The sequence below is a fragment of the Patella vulgata genome, chromosome 7, assembly GCF_932274485.2.
Source record: "Patella vulgata chromosome 7, xgPatVulg1.2, whole genome shotgun sequence".
Taxonomy (NCBI): domain Eukaryota; kingdom Metazoa; phylum Mollusca; class Gastropoda; family Patellidae; genus Patella; species Patella vulgata.
In genome coordinates, this window is record NC_065885.2 from 19,342,871 (window position 1) to 19,367,758 (window position 24,888).

Below are 24,888 nucleotides of genomic sequence, written 5' to 3' on the forward strand. Positions count from 1 at the left end.
CATTTGTTACATATGTCATAAAGAACTACAGCAAACGAAGACTGTACACTTCCTTTATCAATAAACTATCTAATTTGAACAGAATTAACCATTTACAAAGCCTTATTAAAATGCAAAATAGTGATCCTGATACAATTGCTTATTTCTGTGAAAGGGAAGATGCTAGAAACCCCATTTTTGATATCTATACGATCACATTGATTCATTTTATTTATCCATTTGAATCAAATATCATAATTTTGTACGAATAATGAATATCAATAACTTTTGGGGGCTAATAATACAGTTTTTGCCAAAATGACATTACTCCTGGTGATAATAAAAATGTTAAATTAGTTTTATGAAATCATAAAATCTTGAAAAGTGACTTGTGGAAAATCGTGTATCTTTGCTGCAACTGAACAAGTTAGAAACCATTTTGTGGTATCTACATGTATGATCGTATGGGGACATTGTATTTGTTGATTGGAATCCAATATAATTTTCAAACAAATAACAAATACGACTCATTTGAATAAAATATTTGTTTTGAGGGCTAAAAAGTGGCATTTGACATCAATTTTACAGGCAAAATAACATGAAAGTTATTCATGGAAAATTGACTATTTCCCGGCAATTCCTAATATTACAAACAGAATTTGACATAGATTGTTTTCGTATGGATTAAGCACAAGTGTATGAAAGTTACGAAGAAACATTTTAAAATAGGGAAAGTAGGAAAGCATTGTAAATAGCTCATTTTACACCCTTTTCACCCTTAAATCGAAATGGCGCAAATACAAAACCGAAATTAAAAAAGCAGATTTGTAAAAATTAATATTTGTTTTTGACACAATTACGTAACTTTCGATCGATGGGCAATATTTAAGACAAAATAAACATTTTGCCATTGGTACACAAATCGTGTACCGGAATGCGTTTCAGCGCCATTTGTAACAAGGAACTCGAAGAACGAGGCTAGACGTATCTCACAAGTCATGTCAAACGGTGACGCAATATCCTTGACGCAATATCCTTATCTGGAGAGCATGCGCAATAAATACTACCGGTGTAAACTGGAATAACCAGACGCTAGATAGAGATTGCCATTCTATTGAGAATTCTCGGGTATTTCTCCGAACATAACTGATTTGAAATTTGAGTAAAAACGGAAACGATTGAATGTAAATCAGTTTATATACATCCAAATTACTTTATTACATGCGTTGCGACCCATTTGTGTCAATTTCTAGGTCCTAAATATTAGCAATTTATCTCCTTTAAAGTTGTTTGGGACCGATAGATATAATGACTCAATGTCTAAGCCACGAACAATGTAGGACCCGGTCCTTTTGGAGAAATAGAAGGAATAAATATTCTTTCATAAATTGTGAACTGGGTACTGGATATATTAAATTGATCCTACGCGAAAGGCGAAATAATAGGACATACCAAAATGCTAAAATATTAAATGAAAATTTGATAAATATTTACGTGTGTACATGGAAGAAACGGCTCGAAAATATTGTAGGAATATTCTTTCATGATCATTCAACTTTTCTCGGGTCTTGAAAGGTTGGGAAAATTTAAATACTAAAAAAGTTTAAGTATCTGGTGTCTAAACTTGGTTTAAACGTCAAATGTGTGCGCGAATTCTTGAAAATACTTCTAAAAAGGCGAGAAAAATGAAAGTTAATCAGAATATGTACACCCTTCATTTAAATGGGGTATTTTTTTTATCCGGGACCTATCCTAAAATTCGAAATGACAGGACAGTTAATTGGGCCTTTACTTCTCAAGGTCTGAAAAGAAAACAATCCTAAATAGTTACAATAATTAATGCATTAGAAATGAAAATAGTTCCATATTCACACCCGCCCGTGATACTGTTTTGATTTGAGCTATATAATAATTAGTAAATATATTTAAAAAAATAACAAAATAAAAATTAATCTGTAAATTTATTGTCGATAAGTTTCATAATTGCAATCACGGTTTCCTTTTGTGTGATTTCTTCTTTTTAAATCACTGATTTTTCTTCCGTTTCGTGTGAGATGTAAGTCTTTAGAATGGAATTGGGGACAGTTCACATCAAAAGTTTCATCCTAGCTATCATCCTTTCATGTGGTAAAAGTATATTCTATCCCCTCTTTCATATCCATGCATTGTAAAATCCGTTGCCACGATTGGTTCCTCCGTTTCCTGAAATACATAAACGATGTTATAACAATCTTCACCCCAAAGCTCTAGTTTATTATCCGGCTTCATACCATCTGATCTGTTCCATAACGTAATTTTTCACGTGGCTCTGGCTGTTTCTGTGTTTCATGTTTCAACTCTATTTCTGTCAACGGAGTATTGTAGCACCATGAGCCTTCTGTCTGACGTGGAGAGCAGATTTAAGGGAACCGGTCGCCACATCCTACATACGACCCATGCATCTTTTCTTACTACATATTTCTGTAGCCTTGTGATCGTCTAGAATTTGTCTCTAGCTGTCTTTACTTCTGCTTCACGTTGTGTATTTACTTCTTCTAGTTTCTTAAGACGTTTGTCTTACCAGGAATAATAATGCATAGTTCGCTTCTGCATTTTATATAGCATATAACTGAATACAGGTATACAAACATAGCACAAATTACAATACTATATAGCTAAAACCACTTCTCCACCCTATCCAGCCTCTCGGCTGTCTAGGAACTCAGATGTACCCTCGATCTCTGGAATCTAATGCAAGTCTGACTTACAGGGTTCCCCGGTTTCTTTTAAAGGTAAGTGAATATCATGCAAAATAACGCGTGGTTATGGCCCTGAACTTGTGTAATTAACAAAATGATTGGTTACTTTAAATCAAATGATGCAATTAGAATAATTCCACTCACGTGTAATTCGGTGGTAAATGAGTGACATATGTTTTCGATAAATCGCTCTTTTTTATGTGTAACTATCAATTACAGACTAAGTTGATTTAAGTATTTTAAGTACATATCACATATTATGCGAATATGTTATTTCTCGAGCAAAAATTCTACTAAAAGTATTACAGTATCTCTCCCGTTAAAAGAAACCATGCATGCATTCACCTAATAAAAGAAAAGTTTTGATGTGATGAATTAGGGGAAAGAAAGATTGTAGAAGCAACACACAAATAACACGTCTATCTGAAACCACAAAGTAAGAGAAGAAACGATTACATTCATGGGGAAAAATGGAATGGTGCTGTGCTTCACCGGAAAATATGAGGATCGTGAATAAGGATGACTTACACTTTTTATCCTGCCACACAATATTAACATTGCTGTCAATTATTTGGCCTGTAGCTGACTCGATCGGGTCGGTGCTGGTTCAAGAAAGACAGGGCATTTGGCTGTTTTTATTACTGTTTCAGGGGGAATGGCGATCTTAATACATGTACATATATTGTTTCGAAGGCTAGTTTTCGGTCCTAGAATGGGGAAATTCATATTTATGATTGATAGATAAATAAAATCATGTTGGTATTCATTATGATTCATAAAAGAATAAAACCATGCTGCGGTATTCATATTCATGATTCATAAATAAATAACAGCATATTGCCTTGGTATTCGTACAAAATATACACGTTTTTTACTTTTTGAGCCCCCAGATTGCTATTTTCATGGCTAAATGGAGAAGTTACAAGAATGGGACTCACAAAAAGAAACGAAAATTTATACGATGGATTTCAGGCACTGTCGTTTGTATCTTATTTAATAATTTACATATTACAGTATATTTGAAAACAAATACATATGACATTGCTATTAGCTGTGTATATAGGTGATTAGGAATTATTACTGCTGAAAGATATTTCCTTTCACACGTACAGGTCTGATACCGAATATTAGGAATGTCGATAGCACAGTCGAGAGTATATATACATTTCTATATTATATAGTTACTTTAGTAACGAAGTCTTAGAGAGCCCTGATAGCAACTGGGGTGAGACCCCTGATAGTAACAGGGGTCTCTAATAAGACTTCGTTACTAAAGTAATACATTTCCTAAATATTAGATGTTCGAAAATGCAAGAAAAAATACCCTCCTCCCCGCCAAAAAACCCGGTTTAATTTCTTGGTTCGGAAATGAAAAAAAAATATTGTAGTTTGTCAAACTTGTTTAAAGATATGCTATTGAAAAATTAAAGAAATGGAACAGGTATATAAAGGAAGAATAATAACGGATTGTAACTATATTTTTTCGTTCCGCGATTTATATAGATTCTTGCTCGCATAAATTTATAACCAGCCAAATCTAGAGCGTTGATTGGCCAAGCTTCCAATATGTCTGCGCCCATCAAATGTTAGTTTAAAGACGAAGACGATATTCCATTCTTTGAGGCTAAATGATTAAAGAATCCGACAATGACATCGTAAGTAATTACTGTTGGACATTTCTCTAACAGTTGTTTCGATTTTGGTGCAGTGTATTTTTAAAACGTAAAATGACGATCGTTAGACATTTCCTCTCTATAACCTATCTGACTAAAGTAAAAGTAGATCTAGACGCGTAAAATGGACAAAATCAATTTCTTAAGGCCAACTGAATATTTCGGCTACGTCGCTGAGATGTAAATAAGGTTAGGGGACGTGATTGTTGGCGAGATTGCAGGTTAGGGTTAGGGTAAGTGTTATGTCTAGGGTTAGGGTTTGGTTTTGGGTTGGGAATTATGGAATAGTTACCGTGTAGAGCTTTACACCCATTAAACTGTGCAGAAAAGTATGACGTTTAACCCTTAACCCTTTTTCATTTCATTTAACGCCCCTTTAAAGCAAAAAGACACCTGTAATTGCATGTTATGCCCCCATAAAAGTTTTAATAATTATCAATGACATTAAGACTTTAGAGTTTTGTGCAGTTTCTTTAGGTAAACAAATATCTAGAATCATTAATTCTGTATTTCACTGGTTTACAGTGCCACACTGTACGTACTACCGTATCTTACAAATTTCATCAATGTTTGAGCAAAAAATTTACATTATTAAATTTTGATCAAAGTATAATGTTATCTGTTTTTTGGAATCAGTGTGAAATTTCTTTAATTTACAAAAATCGTAACCCAATAGGCCTATTGTAATTGACCTTTCAATTGTCGTCATCGTGAAAATGTCTAGAGATCGAAGACGTCAAACATTTCAGATGGTATATATATCATGATGTATTGATTTACATTTTACATATAGTTTCATTGCTCATGTTTATGAATTCAAAATTATTATTCATTCTAAGTTCTACATTTAAAAAAACTGATTGTAATATTGCTAAAAAAAACGCTGAATATTAAAAATTGAATAGAATTACTGGTATGTAACTCTTGAGAGAAGAACCCGATTCCAAAATGGATTGGTAAACATGTACAGACATAAATGACAACAATTTTAAAAACTATAAAGAACTTTTAGTCGAGTTATAGAATAATATGAATGAATTAATGGTTTATTGTTTGATCTTTTCTCAGGGATGAAGAAAAAAGTAGAGCATTTAACAGATTGAAACCACTGTGTGTCACTGTGACGAAACAACCATGTCGAGAATCCATACAGAAACTACACCAGGAACTGAAGGTCACTGATCAACATTTACTACAAGATCTACAGGAATATATTTTATTTCCTCTACGACTTGTATTCAAGCAAGTTAAAACTGTGTAAGTTCTCGGCCACGAAAATGTATTTTGTCAATACATCTACCTTTGGTTCTTATGCATGTGAAAAATCCTTTGAAGGGCTTTAAGGAAGAAGTAGTCTATTAAAATTAAGACCGTTGCTATGATTTATTATAGAGTTACATGTATTGTCACTGTCACCGAGACGTTGTAAAAAATTCTTAAGGTCAAGATATTTTGGGATTTTTTTCTGGGTTTTATTATGAAGAATGTTATTAACCATAACTATCCCACTTCTTTGAAAAGATTAGAGAACAGTGCTCTCTTTTAGACTGCCTCAAACCACTGAGTGCATATACTAAAATAGTTAACAGCTGTTCACTTGACTCGACCAGTTTCAGGTGTTAGAGGGTTAAAGGTACATGTAGCAGTGATTTTAAACGGACCAGTTGCTAAAGGGTTAAAAGTTTTATAATAATCAATACCTTCACATTAATCTAGAACTTGAATTTACTACAGATCATTTTCAATTATGATAAAAATGTAAAACTGAAAACAAAATTATAAAACCCCGAATCTTGTTTTATACAATAATTGTATTGATATTTCTATATTTCTAAATGTTTATCTATATATTCCAGCCAACAAGATGTCTATATTGATGTATGTGAGTGTATGATGTTTGTATTTAGTGGAAGTAAAATCACTAACTGGCAGATGTTTACAGATTTATTTACAACTTTCTGTTGTATGATTAGTTCACCACATGATTCACTGCCAGGTAATTAAACAGATATGATTGTCTATATGATGCTGGAATGCAGAGTCTGTGTCTCTTGAAATAAAAAGACACACTATCATTCTATTAAAAAAAAATGAGGATAAAATACTTGCAGATAGAAATAAGACAAAGAATGTGGGGAAATAAATTTCCTTGAATCAAGAGATAAGGCAATTTTACTAATTACTCTTCTTTACTACTGGTACATTATTGTTTATTTTTTAAACACTCCCAGATATTTTTGAACAATTCATCATGTATTGTATGCATAACATGTGTACTAATATTTTATCTTGTGTCTATAATGTTTCCAGTGACAGCTTCTAGTGAAGAATTAAAATTGGTTATATTGAAAACTCTTACAGCTCTAGTTGTAAATACAGAATGGAGGTATATGTATGCTTATATTGTGTGAGATTTTTGAATTTTCAATGTTTCATGGAATAAAATAGAAAGACACACAATCCAGTAATTCAGTCAAGCAGAACCAATTCTAACCAGTATTGAAATCCAGTGAATTCAAAAAAAATCTAGTGGGATGGCTACATGGCAGAGTTTCCAAAAGGCCAAGGGTGTGTGTGTGTGGGGGGGGGGGGGCACTGTGCATTGGTTATACAGAACAAAATAGCTTTTATGTTCAATTTATGAGAGAAAACGGGCTATGACATTGGATGTTAGTTTCTGCAAACTCCCAGAATTAGTTTATATTCACTATATGTATAACATGGAAGTGGAATTAATTTCAATACTCATTCCCTTCTATGTAATATGCCGCTAATAGAGTATGAAAACTCTTTTAGTATATAATCTGTACATATTTTGATTATATACCTGTTTGGTCTGTTGCTGATACAAGTTTTACAGCATATTCTATTTATTCTATTTATTTTTCCAAGAGGCATATCATACATGACAATAAAGATGATCATATGAAGTTACATGATAATAAGATGAGAACGTTTTGATGAGAGAAAAAGTAATGATGTCATGGATGACCAGCCTCTTGAGGATAACTCATAAAAACCTGCTTAAAAGGTGGTATATTGTGGTCCAATTGAAAATGTGTATATATTTTTTTTCCACTTTCAGTGTTTTAAAGATGTTATATGAACCAAAATCATTACCAGCTCTGGGTCACGCTGTTTCTGTGGTCCTGAGGGAATCTGAGGTAGAAAGATCTAGAGATCTACAAATTACAGCCATTGTATGTCTGTGTTCACTTGCACAAATTAACAGAAAACGTAAGTAGATTTACAATTATATTTTACTAATATATATCCTTTGAATATATTTCATATTATTTTTCTAATCATCCAGTTTATCCCTCAGCTGTTTTCATTTACAGGAATCGGAATAATTATATATGTACATACATGACAGACTCCAGTCTATGGACAATAATATGTGTAATATATTCATTTGATGGGTTTACATATTCTTTCAAAGAGTGCGGCATGGAGATCAGAGCATTGCAACGAAAATCACCTAGTTATGCATATAGTTAAAAAAATCCAAGGTTGCGTGTTATAGATCTGTTTAGGTGGGGGAGCCACGGTGGCTAAGTGAGTAAGACCCTTGGCAGTTGGAATTCGATATAAAAGTAGGCCATAGCGCCACTGTCCGGGCAAAATTTCCCAATTGGTAAAGGGAATAAAGATGTTAAGCGCGTTTCATTTCTTTCCAAAGACTAGACTGAAGGAATAGAGGAGTTCCATGGACAAAATTACCATAGGATTCAATCTTATTAAAAAACAGATCTATATTTCGTTCCGTTTTTTTTATATACTTTGGAATGCCAACACTACATGAAGATCTGACCAGTTGTTTTGGGAGGTCGTGTCAGAGGTGATACGAGCAGCTTTTGACACCATGACGTCAGACATTTGATTAACCAGCATTGATGTTTCTAGTGGATTACCCACAATTCCATGCACCACACGCCAAAAGCTCGGTGTAACAGACCGTTTCATTGGCTAATCCCTCACATCACCCAGAACACGTCAATGATAACAACTCTTCCAGATCCTAGTGTAGTTAAGACAAGTAAAACAAAATTTTCAACTATAAAAAAACGAAACGAAATAGGATCTGTGTTTTAATCAGATTGCATAGGATTTGGTTGAGTCTCATAGAGTGGGGGGAGGGGGTGTTTGGATGGCTGAATGGTTAGCGTGAGCGCGCTGTATCATAAAGTCTGTCATTGAGTCGACTGGCGTGGTTTCGAATCCCCGATTGTACGTGGCAAGGAGTAGGGTCGCCTGTCCAACCTCGTGGGTTTTCTCCGGGTCCTCCGGTTTCCTCCCACTGCTAAAGACCCCTACGCGCAAGCGAATTATGTAAATAAAATTAAACCATATGTTAGTCCCGAAATGATCTAGTTTGTGTCGAGTGGACGTTAAACCCCATTTCTCTCTCTCTCTCATAGAGTGGAATCCAACTCCACAGTCATAAAATCTATAAAATAGGCAACTGAATTGCTGTGGAACCTGTCATGCATTTTTAAGTTGTCAATAGTGAACATATCCCACAGCATGTGTAACCATGGACTCTTATTCGATGTTTTGGCTGTAGCAGGTGACTCCATTATTTCATGTTTTATTCTTTTTCTGTAACAGTTGTTAAGAGTGAGAGAGTATTATTGGGTGATGTATTTGCATCGTTTTTACCGGGTATTACAATGACATTATCAAGAATTATTACTGGTGATCAGAAACAAGGACAGGCTGTACTAGTGGTGAGTTATATTTTGGCATTCATGGCTGTAGTCAATGCTTTACACATCCCAATTATTTTAGTTGAGGTCATACACATCACTGTTATATTTTAGCAGAGGTCAAACACACCCCTCTTATTTTATTTTACTATCAGTATTTCTGTAATGCTTTTATTTTCCTTTTTTTTTTCTTTTTTTTTTTTAACTTGATACAAAATTTTAATAAATGATGTCAATATAGTATGACTTTAGATAGACGTAAATTAACATCGTCCATGCAACACTTCAGATACAAGTGTCCTCCATCTAGAATTGGTGACCTTTCTAAGCAAAAATGTTAATTATCATGTGATTATTTGCAGAAAGCATTGGATACATGGGCCAGAATAACATCATTAGTTATGTCAGATGAAGCAGTTGATATAACAGAAACAAAGAATGGAAGCCTAAAGACTAATGAAGGTTTAATTAGTTGATTTATTTATAGAAAGTATTAATTTTCATTGAATTCATTACATTCAGCCATACGGAACTACCTGTGCACAGATGTTGTCATTGGAATTTAATCATGCTTTGAAAGTCTGCCTTATCTTTCCATGTATGATTGTTTGTTTGGAGATCAAATTTTTCTTACAGTTTTCCTACTCCTGCTGATGAGTCTCCTAAGACTGTTAAATTTGTTGTGTTCAGATTATGCCTTGGTCAACAACATGTGACTTTTACTTTTTTGAGCCATCTTGTTGTTCTTCTTTTTCTTAGGGATGATGCTCTTTGAAAAAGCCTAAGGTTGCACCAATTCAAATACAATCGACTGGAAACTTGGCATACTTCTTTGGACAATTGGGCATCGATTGACAGACTTTGAATTTTGATATGATGTCACAATTCTAAGATGGCCGTGATGACACCATTCTTGATTCCTGGTCCATAAAACTTTGAATCTTTATTTTTTCTATTAGTTGATGAGAAAATTAGAGACTTGATGATAAAAAGGAACAAAGACTGGTTGACATCCACCTCAACTAAATTATTGATATTAATAAAACAAATAACAACTGTTAAAACCCACAGTAACTGGAGAGTGAGATTAGCTTTAGTAGACTGGGCAGAATTACTGCTGAAAAAATGTTGCAAGTAATTATATTTGATATTTCCAGTTAGGAGAGAGAGAGAAATGGGGTTTAACGTCCTCTTGACACAGACTAGGTCATTTTGGGACTAACATATGGTTTAATTTTATTTCAATAATTCACTTGCATGTAGGGGTCTTTAGCAGTGGGAGGAAACCAGGGGACCCGGAGAAAACCCATAAAGTTGGACAGACAACCCTACTCTTTGTCACGGCAGCTGCCTCAATGACAGGCCTTATGATACATCCCGCGCATGTGCCAACCATTTGGCCATCCAACCCCCCCTTCCAGTTACAAGTACACTGAGACCTTATATAAGGAGGATATCTGATGTTAGCATGCATGGCGTCCAACAACATTATTGTCAAGGCCTTGTTATGTTTGTAAATAAAGGTCCAGGGTTTCACTACTTTGAATAATTCATCAAGGCAGGCTTAAAAGCTTCTTTATGACGAATCTGAGAAAACTAAAATTATAACCCATTAACTGTTAAAAACTCTGTAGATTGACAGGCATAAGATGCAAAGTCTACTTTTTTGAGGATCTATATAGACTTTCTTTGAATCTAACTAAAATTAATCAAGTCCATGTTTTGGTTTTTCTCCAGATCTATGAAAGAATGTGTTCCTGCCTTGTTAGAAGTCTTAGTTGGATTTATTGGTGATGATTATAAAAATATTAAAACGAAAAGTCTGGAGTCTTTAAATGAGTTTAAACAGAAGCAGAAGGATGTTGGTGAAACGAGAGCACTACAAGAAATGTTATCAGATAATCTACACAGTCTTACGACATCTTTACCTCGACAAATACATATAGCAGGTAACTAAAAATAATTACATCCAGCTGTGACTCCATGACGATTCGCATGAAATGTTGGCACCAATTTCTGCAGGTTCTGTACAATATCCATGATATATTATTTGAGGGATCTTTCAAGCAACTTTTAATATTCTATGTAACAAATACAGAAGGGTAATCAAAGACAAAAACTCCATGAAATGAAAGACAACATCATGTAAATATTATGTTACATATATTCGATCACATTATCTTTTACATATATTCTATTCCCTTCTATTAGGAGCAGCAGAAGCAATTTAAATAGAATACAAATAGCGCAAAACAATGCTGCACATTTCATAACTATAGAACACGAAGATTTAATCATATATCAGCTAATTAAGATCCAGATTTAATCATATATCAGCTAATTAAGATCCAGATTTAATCATATATCAGCTAATTAAGATCCAGATTTAATCATATATCAGCTAATTAAGATCCAGATTTAATCATATATCAGCTAATTAAGATCCAGAAACTCCTTTGGCCTCCAGTTCGAGCAAAGGTTCAATTTAAACTCTTGTGAATGTGTTTAAATCGATTTATTCTGATTCTGCAGCCAATTATTTAAAAGAACTGTTTGACTTCCATACTCCTCGGCGATCCAACCTTCGTTATTCAAGTGATTGTAGCATATTAAGGATTCTAAAATGTAATAAATGCTCTGGTGAATATGCTTTCTCCATTAGAGCAGCTAATATGTGGAATGATCTTCCAAAAACTCTTCAAGAGTCCTCTTCCATCCAGAGCTTTAAGACTATCTTAAAGACATTTATTTCAAAAATGTTTTTGAACTGTTTTGTCGTGGATGCTTAGAAAAATTCATGTGTAATGAAGTGCTATATAAATCGAACAGTGATAATAATAATTATCTTTTACATATATTCGATCACATTGCATTATACATATATTCAATCACATTACATTTGACGTATATTACATCACATTTTACATAAATATTATATTACATTATCTTTTACATATATTCTATTACATTATGTTTTACATATATTATGTACATATATGTGTATATATATTTTTTATTACATTATGTTTTACATATATTTTTTATTACAAGATGTTTTACATATATTTTATTACATTATATTCTACATATATTCAGTTACATTATGCTGTTACATTATGTTTTAAATATATTCAATCAATATTATCTTTCAGATGAAGATGAAAAGTTAGCTATCGTAAATCTACTTAATGGTTATTTAACTCTACTGGGTAAGTAGTTAAGATGAAAACAATTACAATATTATGATCATATTAATAAGGGTGAGAAACACACTTTTCCACTCTAAACAAAACCAAATGGTTTCTGGTCATTTTCCAAAATTAGTCTTCTATAAAATAGAAAAATTTTAAAGGGTATGTTTTGTATTTCCTAGATATTTAATTTAGAAATTTTATTTGTATTTCAGGTCCAGATATCAACCAAGTATTAAAGTCTATTGCTCATCTTAGAAGATTATCTTTGTCCTTAATACAAGTTCTAGAGTTTGATTGTACAGATATCAGAATAATAGACCACAAATCACAGTCTATTGGTAAGCTTATATTTAGAAATAAATGTTGAATAGTTGGTTCAGTCAACATTTATAGTATGCTTGCATTTACCATGCCTCACGCAATGCACATGATGAGTTGATTCTCCACTTTTCGACTGATCTTACACATGTCAGCTGTCCATTAATTAAGGATGATGATCAGCTGTTGTTGTCGTTTATTACAAATATAACGTCCAATACGTTATGCATGGACAAGTTGATTTAATTAAGAGTATTTAAATATGAAGTAATCAAAAAAAGGGTAAAAACATAAAAGAGTTCTTGCATATAAAAAAGTAATTTTAAAACACTGTGGGTGGGCCATCTTCTTCCTTCATCATCATGAAATGAAGTTAAAACAGAAGGTCCAGCTGATTAATGCTTGGTATCGTCAATTTTGATAGAAAAAAAAATTTATGGGAAAAAGAATCTGCTTGCTTCATGTGGGAAAGCAAAGTTTTCAAAGTAAAAACCACAAAGCTGTATTAATTTATTTACATAATAAAAACTGTTTGTGCAATTATTTCTAGTTAAGATCTATTTGTGAGTTCCATATGGTTAAAAATTTCAAGTCCTTGAAAAAAGTTGACTACTTTAACGTTTAAATTTGTTTTTGTTTTTTTTTTGTAGTTAAAGGTGGGATTCCATCAGAAGCTGATATAATGAGGCCAAAACATGTCTTCAAACATTTCCGTGACAATCAAATAGCGACTGCTCTTATTCAATCTTGTCATCTACTTGGACAATATGGTAAGCAGAATAATACTTTGCAAATATTTGTGAAACATCTGTGAAAAGTATGTCTAGTCATTTTAATAAAAAACAATCTGAGGTCCGTCTGGATAGCCATAATCACTCTAACTGGACAATAAGTTGCTGCCCTGGCAATCATTCTCTCATTTAATTGTAGAAATCTTAAATTAGCCCTCCCCCCCCCCCCCAAAGATGCCCCTCTGGTCTGGATCTGCCCCTGAATATTATTATTGTTTTATTTGTCTCAGCATTGTGAAACCAATAGAAACCAATGCAAGGTTTAAATGGGCATAATAATTTAAGTTAGCCTACTATTGATTGATCATGTCATTTCAGTGAAGAGTTTATAATTGTAAAATGTCTCTCATACTCTATATTGTATATCTTTAGGTGATATAGACTTACTGGTAGATCATATGATGGACATGTTACATGAATCAAGTATTTATCAACTACAATCTGTGTTTATTATCAATCAGATCATTGCTGGTTCAGTTACTAAAGGTAAGGTTTATACCCTAGCTGCCTTGTGCATCACATACTTATTTAAGATTTATACCCTAGCTGCCTTGTGCATCACACCTGTTTAAGGTTTATACCCTAGTTGCCTTGTGCATCACACCTGTTTAAGATTTATACCCTAGCTGCCTTGTGCATCACACCTGTTTAAGATTTATACCCTAGCTGCCTTGTGCATCACACCTGTTTAAGATTTATACCCCAGCTGCCTTGTGCATCACACCTGTTTAAGGTTTATAACCTAGCTGCCTTGTGCATCTCACCTGTTTAATGTTTATACCCTAGCTGCCTTGTGCATCACACCTGTTTAAATAATGCATACTCTTTCTATTTATTTGTGAATTTTACATGCCTAACAAGTGGATAATTTATAATATACTTGTATCAAACCAAGAGTATATTAATATATTCATCCATTGATCAAGAAGTTTTAGCTTTATTAAAATATGAATGTTTAAATTAGTTGATATATAAATTTTCAATTAATATTAGAAGGAAATAGAGAAAAAAAAAGTGATACATGTTTTCTTTATTTTCAGATAATGTTTCTCTGGTTATTGATATAATAAGGTGAGTTTTTCTATCATTTTATTTTTGTAAGGAAGGGAAATTAAATGGGGTTAAATGTCCCGTGTTTCTTCACCAATCGGGCTAATAAAGACAGTTTTAAGAAAAGAAATTAAATGAAATAGGGTTTTACATCCCACTTTTCTGCAGCAACTGGACTAATAAAGATGGCCATACAAGTGTGCAGTGAGAGATATTTTGTCTCGCCAGCAGCACTACAACCTACTTATATTTCAAATTCCCATCCGAATGACTAAACAATGTTTTTGTCAGACCCTCCGTCCTACATCCTCTGACAAGGGGAAATCACACTGCAAAATTCTGAGAAACTTTCTCTACCCGTGCCAGACCTCCAGCACCTGACTTACAAAGCCACCACAACAGTTCCCTTAAACAAAAGGGGAAGCATATCATATTGCACAAAGAACTATGGTAAATTTCATGTGCTTTATTTCTTCACTTTTATGTCTATTGGAATTTTTTTTCAGGATGTTAGTTGATGAGTATCTATCTGATGATAATTTTAATATTCCAACATCTACACCACCCAAATCAACTACACAATTTGATGAACACCCATCTAGTCTGTGCCTAAACAAGGGGGACAACTCTAGTTTAACTCTAGCCAATATGAACCATAATATCATGAAAATTTGTCTTTTAATTGAAGGCATTGGAATATTTGCAAAGGTATGATATGCCCTATATTTATTTATGGCTAAGTGATTGATCTGCATATAATGTTCACTTGTACAATGAGACTACCATGGCGACCTTCAGCTGTAGACTATGGTAGCGACTACAGTCTGAACCAGAACCAGAATGCAAATTGCCCGGGCCATTGACTATGAAATATGGCGGCACCCATGTCAGTTGTTCCGCCTGCTTTATTTTACTCATGTATTTTTAAGAATTGGCTAATTTTCCACGCTGCAGTGTGAAAACAAGTTTAGATAGGATTAGTCAATATCAGAATACTTTTCATTCATCAAGAAAACACGAAAAAAAACCCAAAGTAGTTAACATCTATACCCCATGGACCGTTAGTCTTGTCAGCCATCTTTGAACTATCTCAACCATGCTCTATTGCATGGTACGGCTGGTCACGACCACAGGTTGAACTAAATGTCATTCGCATGCAGATAGTTCGACTATAGTACGAAAATCTGTGCAACCAAAGGAAGGTCGCCCTTGATGCTCGAAATCAAAAATGCCGTGCTTAATGAAGTCAGTGTTACTTAAAGATGCATAATGTAAGATTTAGATAAAGGGCTTCCCATTCCTGCTATAATATTTCAAAGATAGATAATACAAACTATATGTGGCATAGATTGTTAATTATGGTAACAACGGTACGTGTTATTCATTAATATAATGGTGACCATGATTTAATTCGTTCAAAACTCTGGCAACGAATGTTCTAGGAGTTGATTATATAGGCTTGTCATGTGAATAAATGTTTAAATAATAGTTTATATAACTTTTGAAGTCAAAAGAAAGACCTGCAATTGCCATCTTTAAACAGTGTTTACATAAATTTGTATTTAGTCCATAAAAAAAAACCATGGTTTAGTTATATTGATGTCTATGGTGCCCATAGTCAAAATAGCATACTGATTATCCATTTCCAATGCAAGGTTAATCATACATAGTTAAACCGACACAACCTCATAGAAATGTCATTCTGGACCCTTACATTGATTCTATAGGGATTTGTTGCATAATACTACCACTATGCATTTTCATACAGACAACATTTTAAACAAATGAAAGTTAGTTTACTAACATGTATACTTTATTAACTTTATAGACATTTAATTAACATGCAATGCTTCTTTATATCCCTGTAAACCAGCCATGGGTAGTCAAGTGATTAGAACAATGTTACATGTTTGAATCCCATGCTGGGCTGAAAATTTTTTTTGATATTTTTTTATCTATATGTACCTGTATAATTATTCAAAAAAGATCTTTTTAAACTTTCTATTTCTATTCGTGGGGGGTTGGATGGCCGAAAGGTTAGCACATGCACGCTGTATCATAAGGTCTGTCATTGAGTCAGCTGGCGGGGTTTTGATTGAGGGGTTATACGTGACAAGGAGTGGGCTCGCCTGTCCAACCTCACAGGTTTTCTCCGGGTCCTCCGGTTTCCTCCCACTGCTAAAGACCCCTACACGCAAGTGAATTATTGAAATAAAATTGAACGATGTGTTAGTCCCAAAATGAACTAGTTTGTGTGGAGTGGACCTTAAACCCTCTGTCTCTCAGTGGAGGTTAATTTCTCCCCCCCTCTCTCTCTCTCTCTCTCTCTCTCTCTCTTCGTATTTTTTTGTTACAAATTATATATGTTTAATATCAAAAGAATGAAAAAGAACAACCTGTCAGTCAGATAATTATAGGGATTTATCTTTGATTTTTCCAAGTTAGTTAATTATTAATGGATTAGATGTATTACGTTATTTCATTAAAGGATTATTTTCTTTATATGTCCTTGTGTATGCATCATTAGTGATTTGGATTTTTTGATTTTGCTTATTATCAAGGGATTATATATCTCTTTGTTATTTAATAACAGGAATAATTTGTTTTAGTTCAAGGGATTATTTTAATTATTTATTATAGGTTTTAGGTGAAGAATTCAGATGTTTACTAATGGATGTTGTTTACCCGTTATTAGAGAAACTTGGACAAGATAATACATATATCAGTCATACAGCATATTATAGTCTTATAGAGGTTTCTAATTCCTGCCATTATAGGTAAGACTTATAATATAAGATTTATGTCATGGGTGGCCAAATGGCGTAACACTTTGGTTTTAGATCATACGGTCTGTCAATGAGTAAGTGGCCCAGTTTTGATACCCAGCTTGTGCGGGACAAAGTGTATGGTGTCCTGTCCAACCTCGTAGGTTTTCTCTGGATGCTTTGGTTTTCTCATATTGCTAAAAGCAAATAAGCAAATTACCATATTAATATTGAACTATAAGTTAGTCCCGAAATGACCTAGTGTGTGCCAAGTGGATGTTAAACCCATCTCTCTCTCTCTCTCTCTCTCTCTCTCTCTCTCTCTCTCTCTCTCTCTCTCTCTCTCTTGTCCAAGATTGGTGCCTACAATATCTATACCTGATTTGTTTGTTTCACTGTCAAAGAGTTTAAGACAAAATTAGTAATCAACGAATTCCTGTTTATAGATCATTTAATTGTTTAGATTTCATCCCGTCAAATCAACACTTTATCTTCGAGCCAAGTTTCATCAACAGTGAAAGTCGAGTAGACAGAACAATGGGCAACAAATACGCATATCATTTGAATATTAAAATATCACTGGTCATCTAAATAAGAAAATATTTCTGCTGACATGTTGGCTGTTCTTAAGGGCATTGAGTACGCACTAACTTTTCAACACCAATCTTATTAAGACTTTGCACGCTTGTTCCATATGTAAAATAACCCAGAGGACACATAACAGTCCGACCATTTGTTGTGTAAAAATGGAGGTACAAGCTGAAAGAAAAAAAAATATTTATATACTATTCAAAAAAAGTAGGGGATATTTGATTTTGGGGGCATAATACTAAAATATGCAAATGACTACGAAAAAAGTCACTATAGAACCTAACAGAAGAAACATTTCCAGTTACATGTGACGCCCAAACGCACCAATAGCTACCGCATGGAATGCAGGTGATGCTTGGGATCATCATGGGGGTCCAACCCAAGATTTGCACGACTCTGACTTTGAATGTTACAGTCATTGTGGCATTGAATTCCAGGGTGGAAACATCAGTTTAATTGTTTTAGTGACCAGAAAACAAATTTTGATATGCGTCGGCTTACCCAAAATGAAAGGTTACGTGCCCTTGGCATGCTACAGATCGGCACAACACAGGCGGTTGTGGCGCGGACGATGAATGTTTCTCAGTCTGTCATAAGCAGGCTATGGTCCAGATACCGTGATACACAATCTGTACAGGACAGACCACGCTCAGGTCAACCAAGGGCGACAACTCAAGCCCAGGATCGATTTATCCGTACCTTGGCCTTGAGAAATCGTGTCATCACAGCAAATCAGATCAGCGCTCGTCTTCAAACAGACACTGGTGTGAGAGTGAGTGGCCAGACGATTCGGAATCGACTGCATAGGGGTCACCTTCGCGCCCGACGTCCTCGCGTGATCCCTTGTTTGAGAGATCATCACATTCAGGCAAGACGTCGTTGGTGTAGGGATCGTCAACACTGGGATAATCGACGCTGGAGCAATGTGATGTTTTCAGATGAGTCAAGGTTCACTGTTGATTTTTTGGACAGACGTAGTAGGGTGTGGCGTCGTCGAAACGAGCGCTTCCAAGACGTTAACGTCATCAGACATGATCGATTTGGGGGTGGTTCTGTTATGGTGTGGGGAGGCATCACTGTTGCTGGAAGAACGGCTTTACATGTTGTTGCAGGGCGTGTTACAGGCCAGCACTGAGTCCCGACCTCTCCCCCATCGAGCATGTCTGGGACATGCTTGGACAGAGGTTACGTCAACGTCAACAACGTCCTGCCAATGTCCAAGAACTTGCTGCTGCGTTGCAACAGGAATGGGACAATCTGGACCAAAATGACCTTAGACGTCTCATTAGGAGTATGCCACGTCGGATCAATGCTTGTTTGGCAAACAGAGGAGGATTTACCCGTTACTGACTTGGTTGTGATGCTGTGGTAACTTTGTTGTTTGACCCCGGGTATCATTTTACCCTTATAATGGTCAGTCTGTGCCTTACTTAGTCTAACGATCATTTGGAATAAATCGATGAATGTGAACTTCATTTCATTTTGTCATTTGTTTCTTCGTCAGTTTCATTAGGTGACTTTAATAACACTTAAAAATCAAATATCCCCTACTTTTTTTGAATAGTATAGCAATCAAGAAGGTTTCCCCGACCTAGATCAGTTCTTGAATAAATTATGACGTCATATACACCGTTCACGTCATCCGCTGTAAACAATCATGGCCGTGTCAAGTAGTAGTTTCACACTGGATCATTCACGTCTATCTAGATATGACTTCAGAAGGAATTCCTCCTAAGACACGATTATCCAGGTCTACCATCTATCACGATTGGTATTTTTTTGGTGATTAATATGTAGTTTACGTAGTTTACGACCCAAAATAACAAAAAATGTCATATCTTATCAACAAAAATTACAGTGCTAGCTTTGAAATGTGCATTTTAGACTGCTCAACGCCCTTAATTGTGTCTACATTCGACACAAAACATATTTGTATTCAGGTCTGTGAATCTGTGACGGAAATCTATTGATATATTTATATTCTTTTGATTCACATTGTTCAGGCCTCTTGTTTTATTTTACAGCTCAATAGATGAACTAATCCGAGAAAACTCGGATTATTTGGTAAACACAATATCTTTAAAGTTACGACGGTTTCATCATGATAACCATGCACCATTAGTTCTGCAAGTTATGATAGAATATAGTAGTGTGGAGTTACTTCCCTTGATTCATGATACCATTCAAGAGGTTTGTTCCTTTATTTCCGTGACCATGTTAGGGTGCCCCGCTCTGAAGAAAATTCTCGACAATCAACCCTACCTGATTTCCTCTCTTGTTTTTGAGCATATCCAAGTCTAGAAAAAAATAATGGAAATGAAATGGGGTTTAACGTCCTACTGTTCTGCTCCAACTGGGCTAATGAAGATGGGCATGCGCCATACAGTGTGCTATGAGAGGAATTTTGTTCGAACAACGGCACTACAGCCTACTCTTATATCAAATTCCAATTGCCTAGGGATCTTTAATGTGTACGCCAATGTGTACACCAATGTGTACACGGGACTGCATTTTTTCATTCCATGCGACCGACTATGCATTGTCCCTTGCCAGGCCCTGCACCACTAATGAATTTTTTCGGTCAACGCAAGGATCAAACACAGGACCTCCAGGTTAGTGAGCCAGCGTCCTACCCACTGAGCCACAATTCATGAAGGATGAACAGTTTTAATGAAAAGACGCATAAAAATGGCAGTTTGAAATCAAGAGAAACAACTGTAACCTTGAAATATACATAATTTCTGTACAAGAATCCGTTTCATTATAACCACTCTTGATTTTATATTAAGTTCAGTATTTAATATTTATCCAGATGGGGAGATACAGTACCTCAGTGAGTAAAATGCTGACCGAAAATCCCAGGTTTGATCCCGGTGATGTTCAAAAAAGTTCTTTTGCGGGGCTAGTGGGTAGGGAGCTTATCAGATGTTCAGATGGGACAAAAGTCTGGAGTCTTGTGTACATGCTGGCGTGCCCATAAAAGAACGCTTTGTAATTGAAATTCAAAATAAGAGTACACTGCATGGGGTATGTCTGTCTTTATTAGCCCTAATGGAGTAGAAAACCATGATGTTGTACCCATTTCTTTTCATTTCTGGCATGATGGAGCTTAATGATATAATATTCCAAATAACCTTTTAGCATACCTTTAAGCCTATTGATTTTGTTTCTGGTTACTATTTATGTATTATATATACTAGTATTTGGCTTCAAATTAAATGTAATCAAATTGAATTTGATATATTTTCAGATTTTAGAATCATTAGATAATAATTATGAAGATAATAGTTCTGTGTTTTTACAAGTCTTAAAAGAACTAGTGGTTTCTATCTTAAGATGGTTTCCTTTTAAAGATGTAAGTAAAAAAATTTATAATATAGACTATAAACTACCGGTATATGCGCCAACATTTCATCTCATATTTTGTAGTTATTTTGAACAAAATTATATATAGAAATGGATATTTTAGTTCTAAAATTATATATATATAATTATGAAAGAAATCAGGTACTTGTAGACACATGTATTTAAAGAAAAGGAAAATACTAGATAATTAGGTTATGCAGAATCTCTTTGAATGCCATTCTGCAGTATCCAGTCTCAGACTAGATGGTAGTTTGGGTGTATGAATGTGCTTTAGATAATAAGGTCTGTTATTGAATCAAGTGGCATGGTTATGCTCCCACACGATGTAGGGTCGTCTGCTTAGCCACATTGGTTTGCTCCTGGTCCTCCGGTTTCCACCCACTTCTAAAAGACCTACAAACACATTATTGAAATAAATATTTAGCAGTTGTTGGTTCCAAAATGGCTTGGTTCGTGTTGAGCTGAGCTGTCTCTCTTTGACTAGATGTTTATATATTTCACAGCCTACTAACCTATCTTTTCTGTCAGTCCCAAGAATAACTTATGTATTTTTGTCTTGTATAATGGATACTGTAAAATCTATTTTCAATCATTAATGGTACAGTAACATTATTAAATTCTTTGTCTTACTCAGATATTTTAGTAATTTATCTTTATATTTACGAGCGTATGTATGTTACACTAATGAAAAGAATACAATAATTATGTAGTTTTATATCAAGGTTTATGATTTGTCATTATTGGTTGTCTAATTAAAGTTAGTTACCCCTATAATCAATTATTATTTAACTCCAATATTAATTATACCAATTATCAGTGGTCTCACTAATTCTTCATATGCACATTGCCTTTGATCATGTTGTTTTCATGCCTTTGATCTTGTTGTTGTCATGCATGGTTACTGATTTGTTGTTATTACTTGTTATATATAATTGCCCTACACATTTGTTACTGTTCTTGCTTGAAAACTTTGAGAGAATACTCTTCGAAACGTCGCCTTAATAAATCAGTAATTGTTCTTCCATAAGTATGTGTTATATAGTTTATGAAGTATGAAGGAAAACAAAAATAGATTTGAGGTAAAATATACGTTCCACTCATTGTCTGTAATCTTTAATTCTTTGACCAATAACCAATGTCTTTGTTTATATGTTCAATTAAAGCCATATCTACGGGACATGGTTTCTGGTATTTGAAATATCCATGAACTATGATATAAATAGACACTTAAACAATATTATCTTGCAATTTATTTATTCTCACTGATTGAGCCACATTAGCTCAGTGAAAGTAACAATTGCTCACCGATCAGGTCCCAGCTTGATTGTGGTGTTGCCCAGGAATTATTTTAGATAGATTTTAAAGCCTGGTTTTTTCCTTGTCATTGGTGTAGGATTGAGGTATTGGTATGGCAATATCATCCAGTCGATCAGATGGAAAAAGACTACGAGGAACAACCGTGTACTCGTTGATAGGAAACAGTCATTCAAAATATCCTTTAAATAAAACTGCATGGAACATCGCGTTCTTCAATAGCGATTTTCTGACATGGTTTTCCCTTGTTAGTTGAGCAGGACGGAGACTCGGACAAGGACAGCTGTCTAGTTGTTTGGATGGGACAAAAAACTGAGGTTCCGCCACTCTCATGTATACATTAGCGTGCACATAAAAGATCTCTTGGCAGTTGGAATTCGATATAAGAGTAGGCGATAGTGCTGCTGCCCAGGCAAAATTTGCTTCATAGCACACAGTATGGCATATGCCCGTCTTCATTAGTCCAGTAGTCCATGTGCACAAAAGTAGAATGTTAAACCCTACTGTATTTTATTAAAACTGGGAGTCTCCTCTGAAAGTTTTGCCCTTGATGTTTTAAATAATTAGAGTGTTAGCTTTTTTGTTTGTTTAATTTTTTGTTTAAAAAGTATATATAGTTTTCTTCATTTATTTGCAATATTAAATTTCTAACTTATGCCATTTTTGTTCTAGAAAGAGAATGTCAAAGAAAAGAACTACCAATCTGAATCTGATCTAGCTTCAAGTCTGAAACAACTCCAACAAGATCAGCAACCAGATTCAAAACAAAGTTTAACTTTGAAACAGATTGAAGAGTATTTTATTGATTATCATAAAACCAAACAGATAGCTGATGGGGATATAGATGATATTGATAGTGGGGATACGATGGATGCTGATGACATTCAAGATGAGGATCAGGAGGGAGACTGTGATAAAAAAGATCTTCCTTTTCATATAGAGGCTGTTAAAGAGGTAAAAATGAAAAATTAGTTTTGCAACATAATAACTAACATAACTCTTTTTTCATAGGGGTGCATATTATAATAGAAAATTTAAGGGATGCATTAATGTGAAAAAACCTGATAATACTGGTACTGCTATTTGACATATCTAAGACTTTGATCATGGGCTCTTAATATGAATCACCTGTCCAACCTCGTGGGTTTTCTCCAGGTCCTCCAGTTTCTTCCCACTGCTAAAGACCCCTACGCACAAGCAAATTAGTTTGTGTCGAGTGGACATTAAACCTCATTTCTCTCTCTCTCTCTCTTCATATGAATAAATGTCTAAATAATAATTTGCATAAAATTTAGGGTCAGAATAAAATACCTGCCGATTTAGCTCTTACATAATGCCTCTTTAATATATTGATAGTCCTTAAATCCTGGGGGTCACGGTGGCTAAGTAGGTAAGACGCTGGCATGCTAGCCTGGAGGTCGGGTGTTCAGTCCCTGCATTGGCCGAGAAAGTTCATCCAGATTTTCCGGCGTGGTTCCCCCTTGTCAGTGATGCAAGACGGAGAGCCTGACAAGGACAGATGTCTAGTCATTTGGATGGGACAAAAAAACCTAGGTCCTGTGTACACATTGTCATGCATGTAAAAGATCCCTTGACAGTTGGAATTCGATATAAGAGTAGGCCGTAGTGCCGCTGTCCGGGCAAAATTTTCCTCATAGCACACTGTATGCCCGTCTTCCTTAGCCAAGTTTGGTGCAGAACAGTAGGACCTTAAACTCCATTTCATTTCATTTCCTTAATTCCTGGTGGATGACTAAGTCCAATTTGGCATTTGTACTTTTGTTATGTTTATACAATATGTTTATACAATCTATGTTATGTGTTTGTTATAGATACTACTGCGAACGAAGCACCTGCTGTCTTGTAATAATCCACGATTGAGATTGTTGGTATTAGATATCATACAATATTCTGTTCAAGTTTTATATAATTATCAGGGTAAGTAATTGAACTCTAAAAAATCATCGCTGTTCAAAATTGAGAAAAAGGTAAAGCATGATAAAGCAATTTGTAGTAATGGAACTAAAATGTTTCGCTTCTTAAGTAAAATGTATAGTTTGTAGTTTTTATGAGTAGTGTGTACTTTGTAAAATTATGTGTGTACCTTGTACCTCAATATGTGTACTTAAGTAGTGTGTACTTTGTAGAATAAAGTGTGTATTTTGTAGCATACATTATGTACTCTGTAGCATACAAAGTGTGTACTCTATAGAATAAAGTATATACTCCATAGTATATATTGTGTTTACTTTGTAGAATAAGTTTGTACTTATTTGTAACATATATAGTGTGTACTTGTTTGTAGTATATAAAGTGTGTACTTGTAGCTTATGATGTGTACTTTTTAGAATAGAATATAGTGTGTACTTTGTGTAACAATGTGTGTACTTTGTGTAACAG

General features: G+C 34.6%; 1 protein-coding gene across 2 annotated transcripts in view; it reads left to right on the plus strand.

Annotated features, from left to right (window-relative positions):
* Positions 1-4,264: 4,264 nt before the first annotated feature.
* The window catches only part of LOC126826916 (TELO2-interacting protein 1 homolog), a 38,277-nt gene continuing 17,653 nt past the window's right edge, over positions 4,265-24,888 (plus strand). The window contains exons 1-20 of one of the 2 annotated variants that reach the window (XM_056102526.1): positions 4,265-4,372; positions 5,459-5,647; positions 6,247-6,386; positions 6,701-6,776; positions 7,476-7,627; positions 9,002-9,120; positions 9,462-9,561; positions 10,059-10,233; positions 10,837-11,048; positions 12,252-12,308; positions 12,506-12,631; positions 13,262-13,381; positions 13,775-13,888; positions 14,443-14,473; positions 14,959-15,160; positions 17,093-17,229; positions 19,833-19,998; positions 21,059-21,163; positions 23,161-23,442; positions 24,321-24,426. In XM_056102526.1, the coding sequence (XP_055958501.1) occupies positions 4,365-4,372; positions 5,459-5,647; positions 6,247-6,386; positions 6,701-6,776; positions 7,476-7,627; positions 9,002-9,120; positions 9,462-9,561; positions 10,059-10,233; positions 10,837-11,048; positions 12,252-12,308; positions 12,506-12,631; positions 13,262-13,381; positions 13,775-13,888; positions 14,443-14,473; positions 14,959-15,160; positions 17,093-17,229; positions 19,833-19,998; positions 21,059-21,163; positions 23,161-23,442; positions 24,321-24,426 (2,617 nt within the window). In that variant the 5' untranslated portion in view covers positions 4,265-4,364. Of the gene's footprint in view, positions 4,373-4,501; positions 4,624-5,458; positions 5,648-6,246; positions 6,387-6,700; positions 6,777-7,475; positions 7,628-9,001; positions 9,121-9,461; positions 9,562-10,058; positions 10,234-10,836; positions 11,049-12,251; positions 12,309-12,505; positions 12,632-13,261; positions 13,382-13,774; positions 13,889-14,442; positions 14,474-14,958; positions 15,161-17,092; positions 17,230-19,832; positions 19,999-21,058; positions 21,164-23,160; positions 23,443-24,320; positions 24,427-24,888 lie in introns of those variants that run through there. The other variant, XM_056102527.1, reaches the window with a different exon arrangement.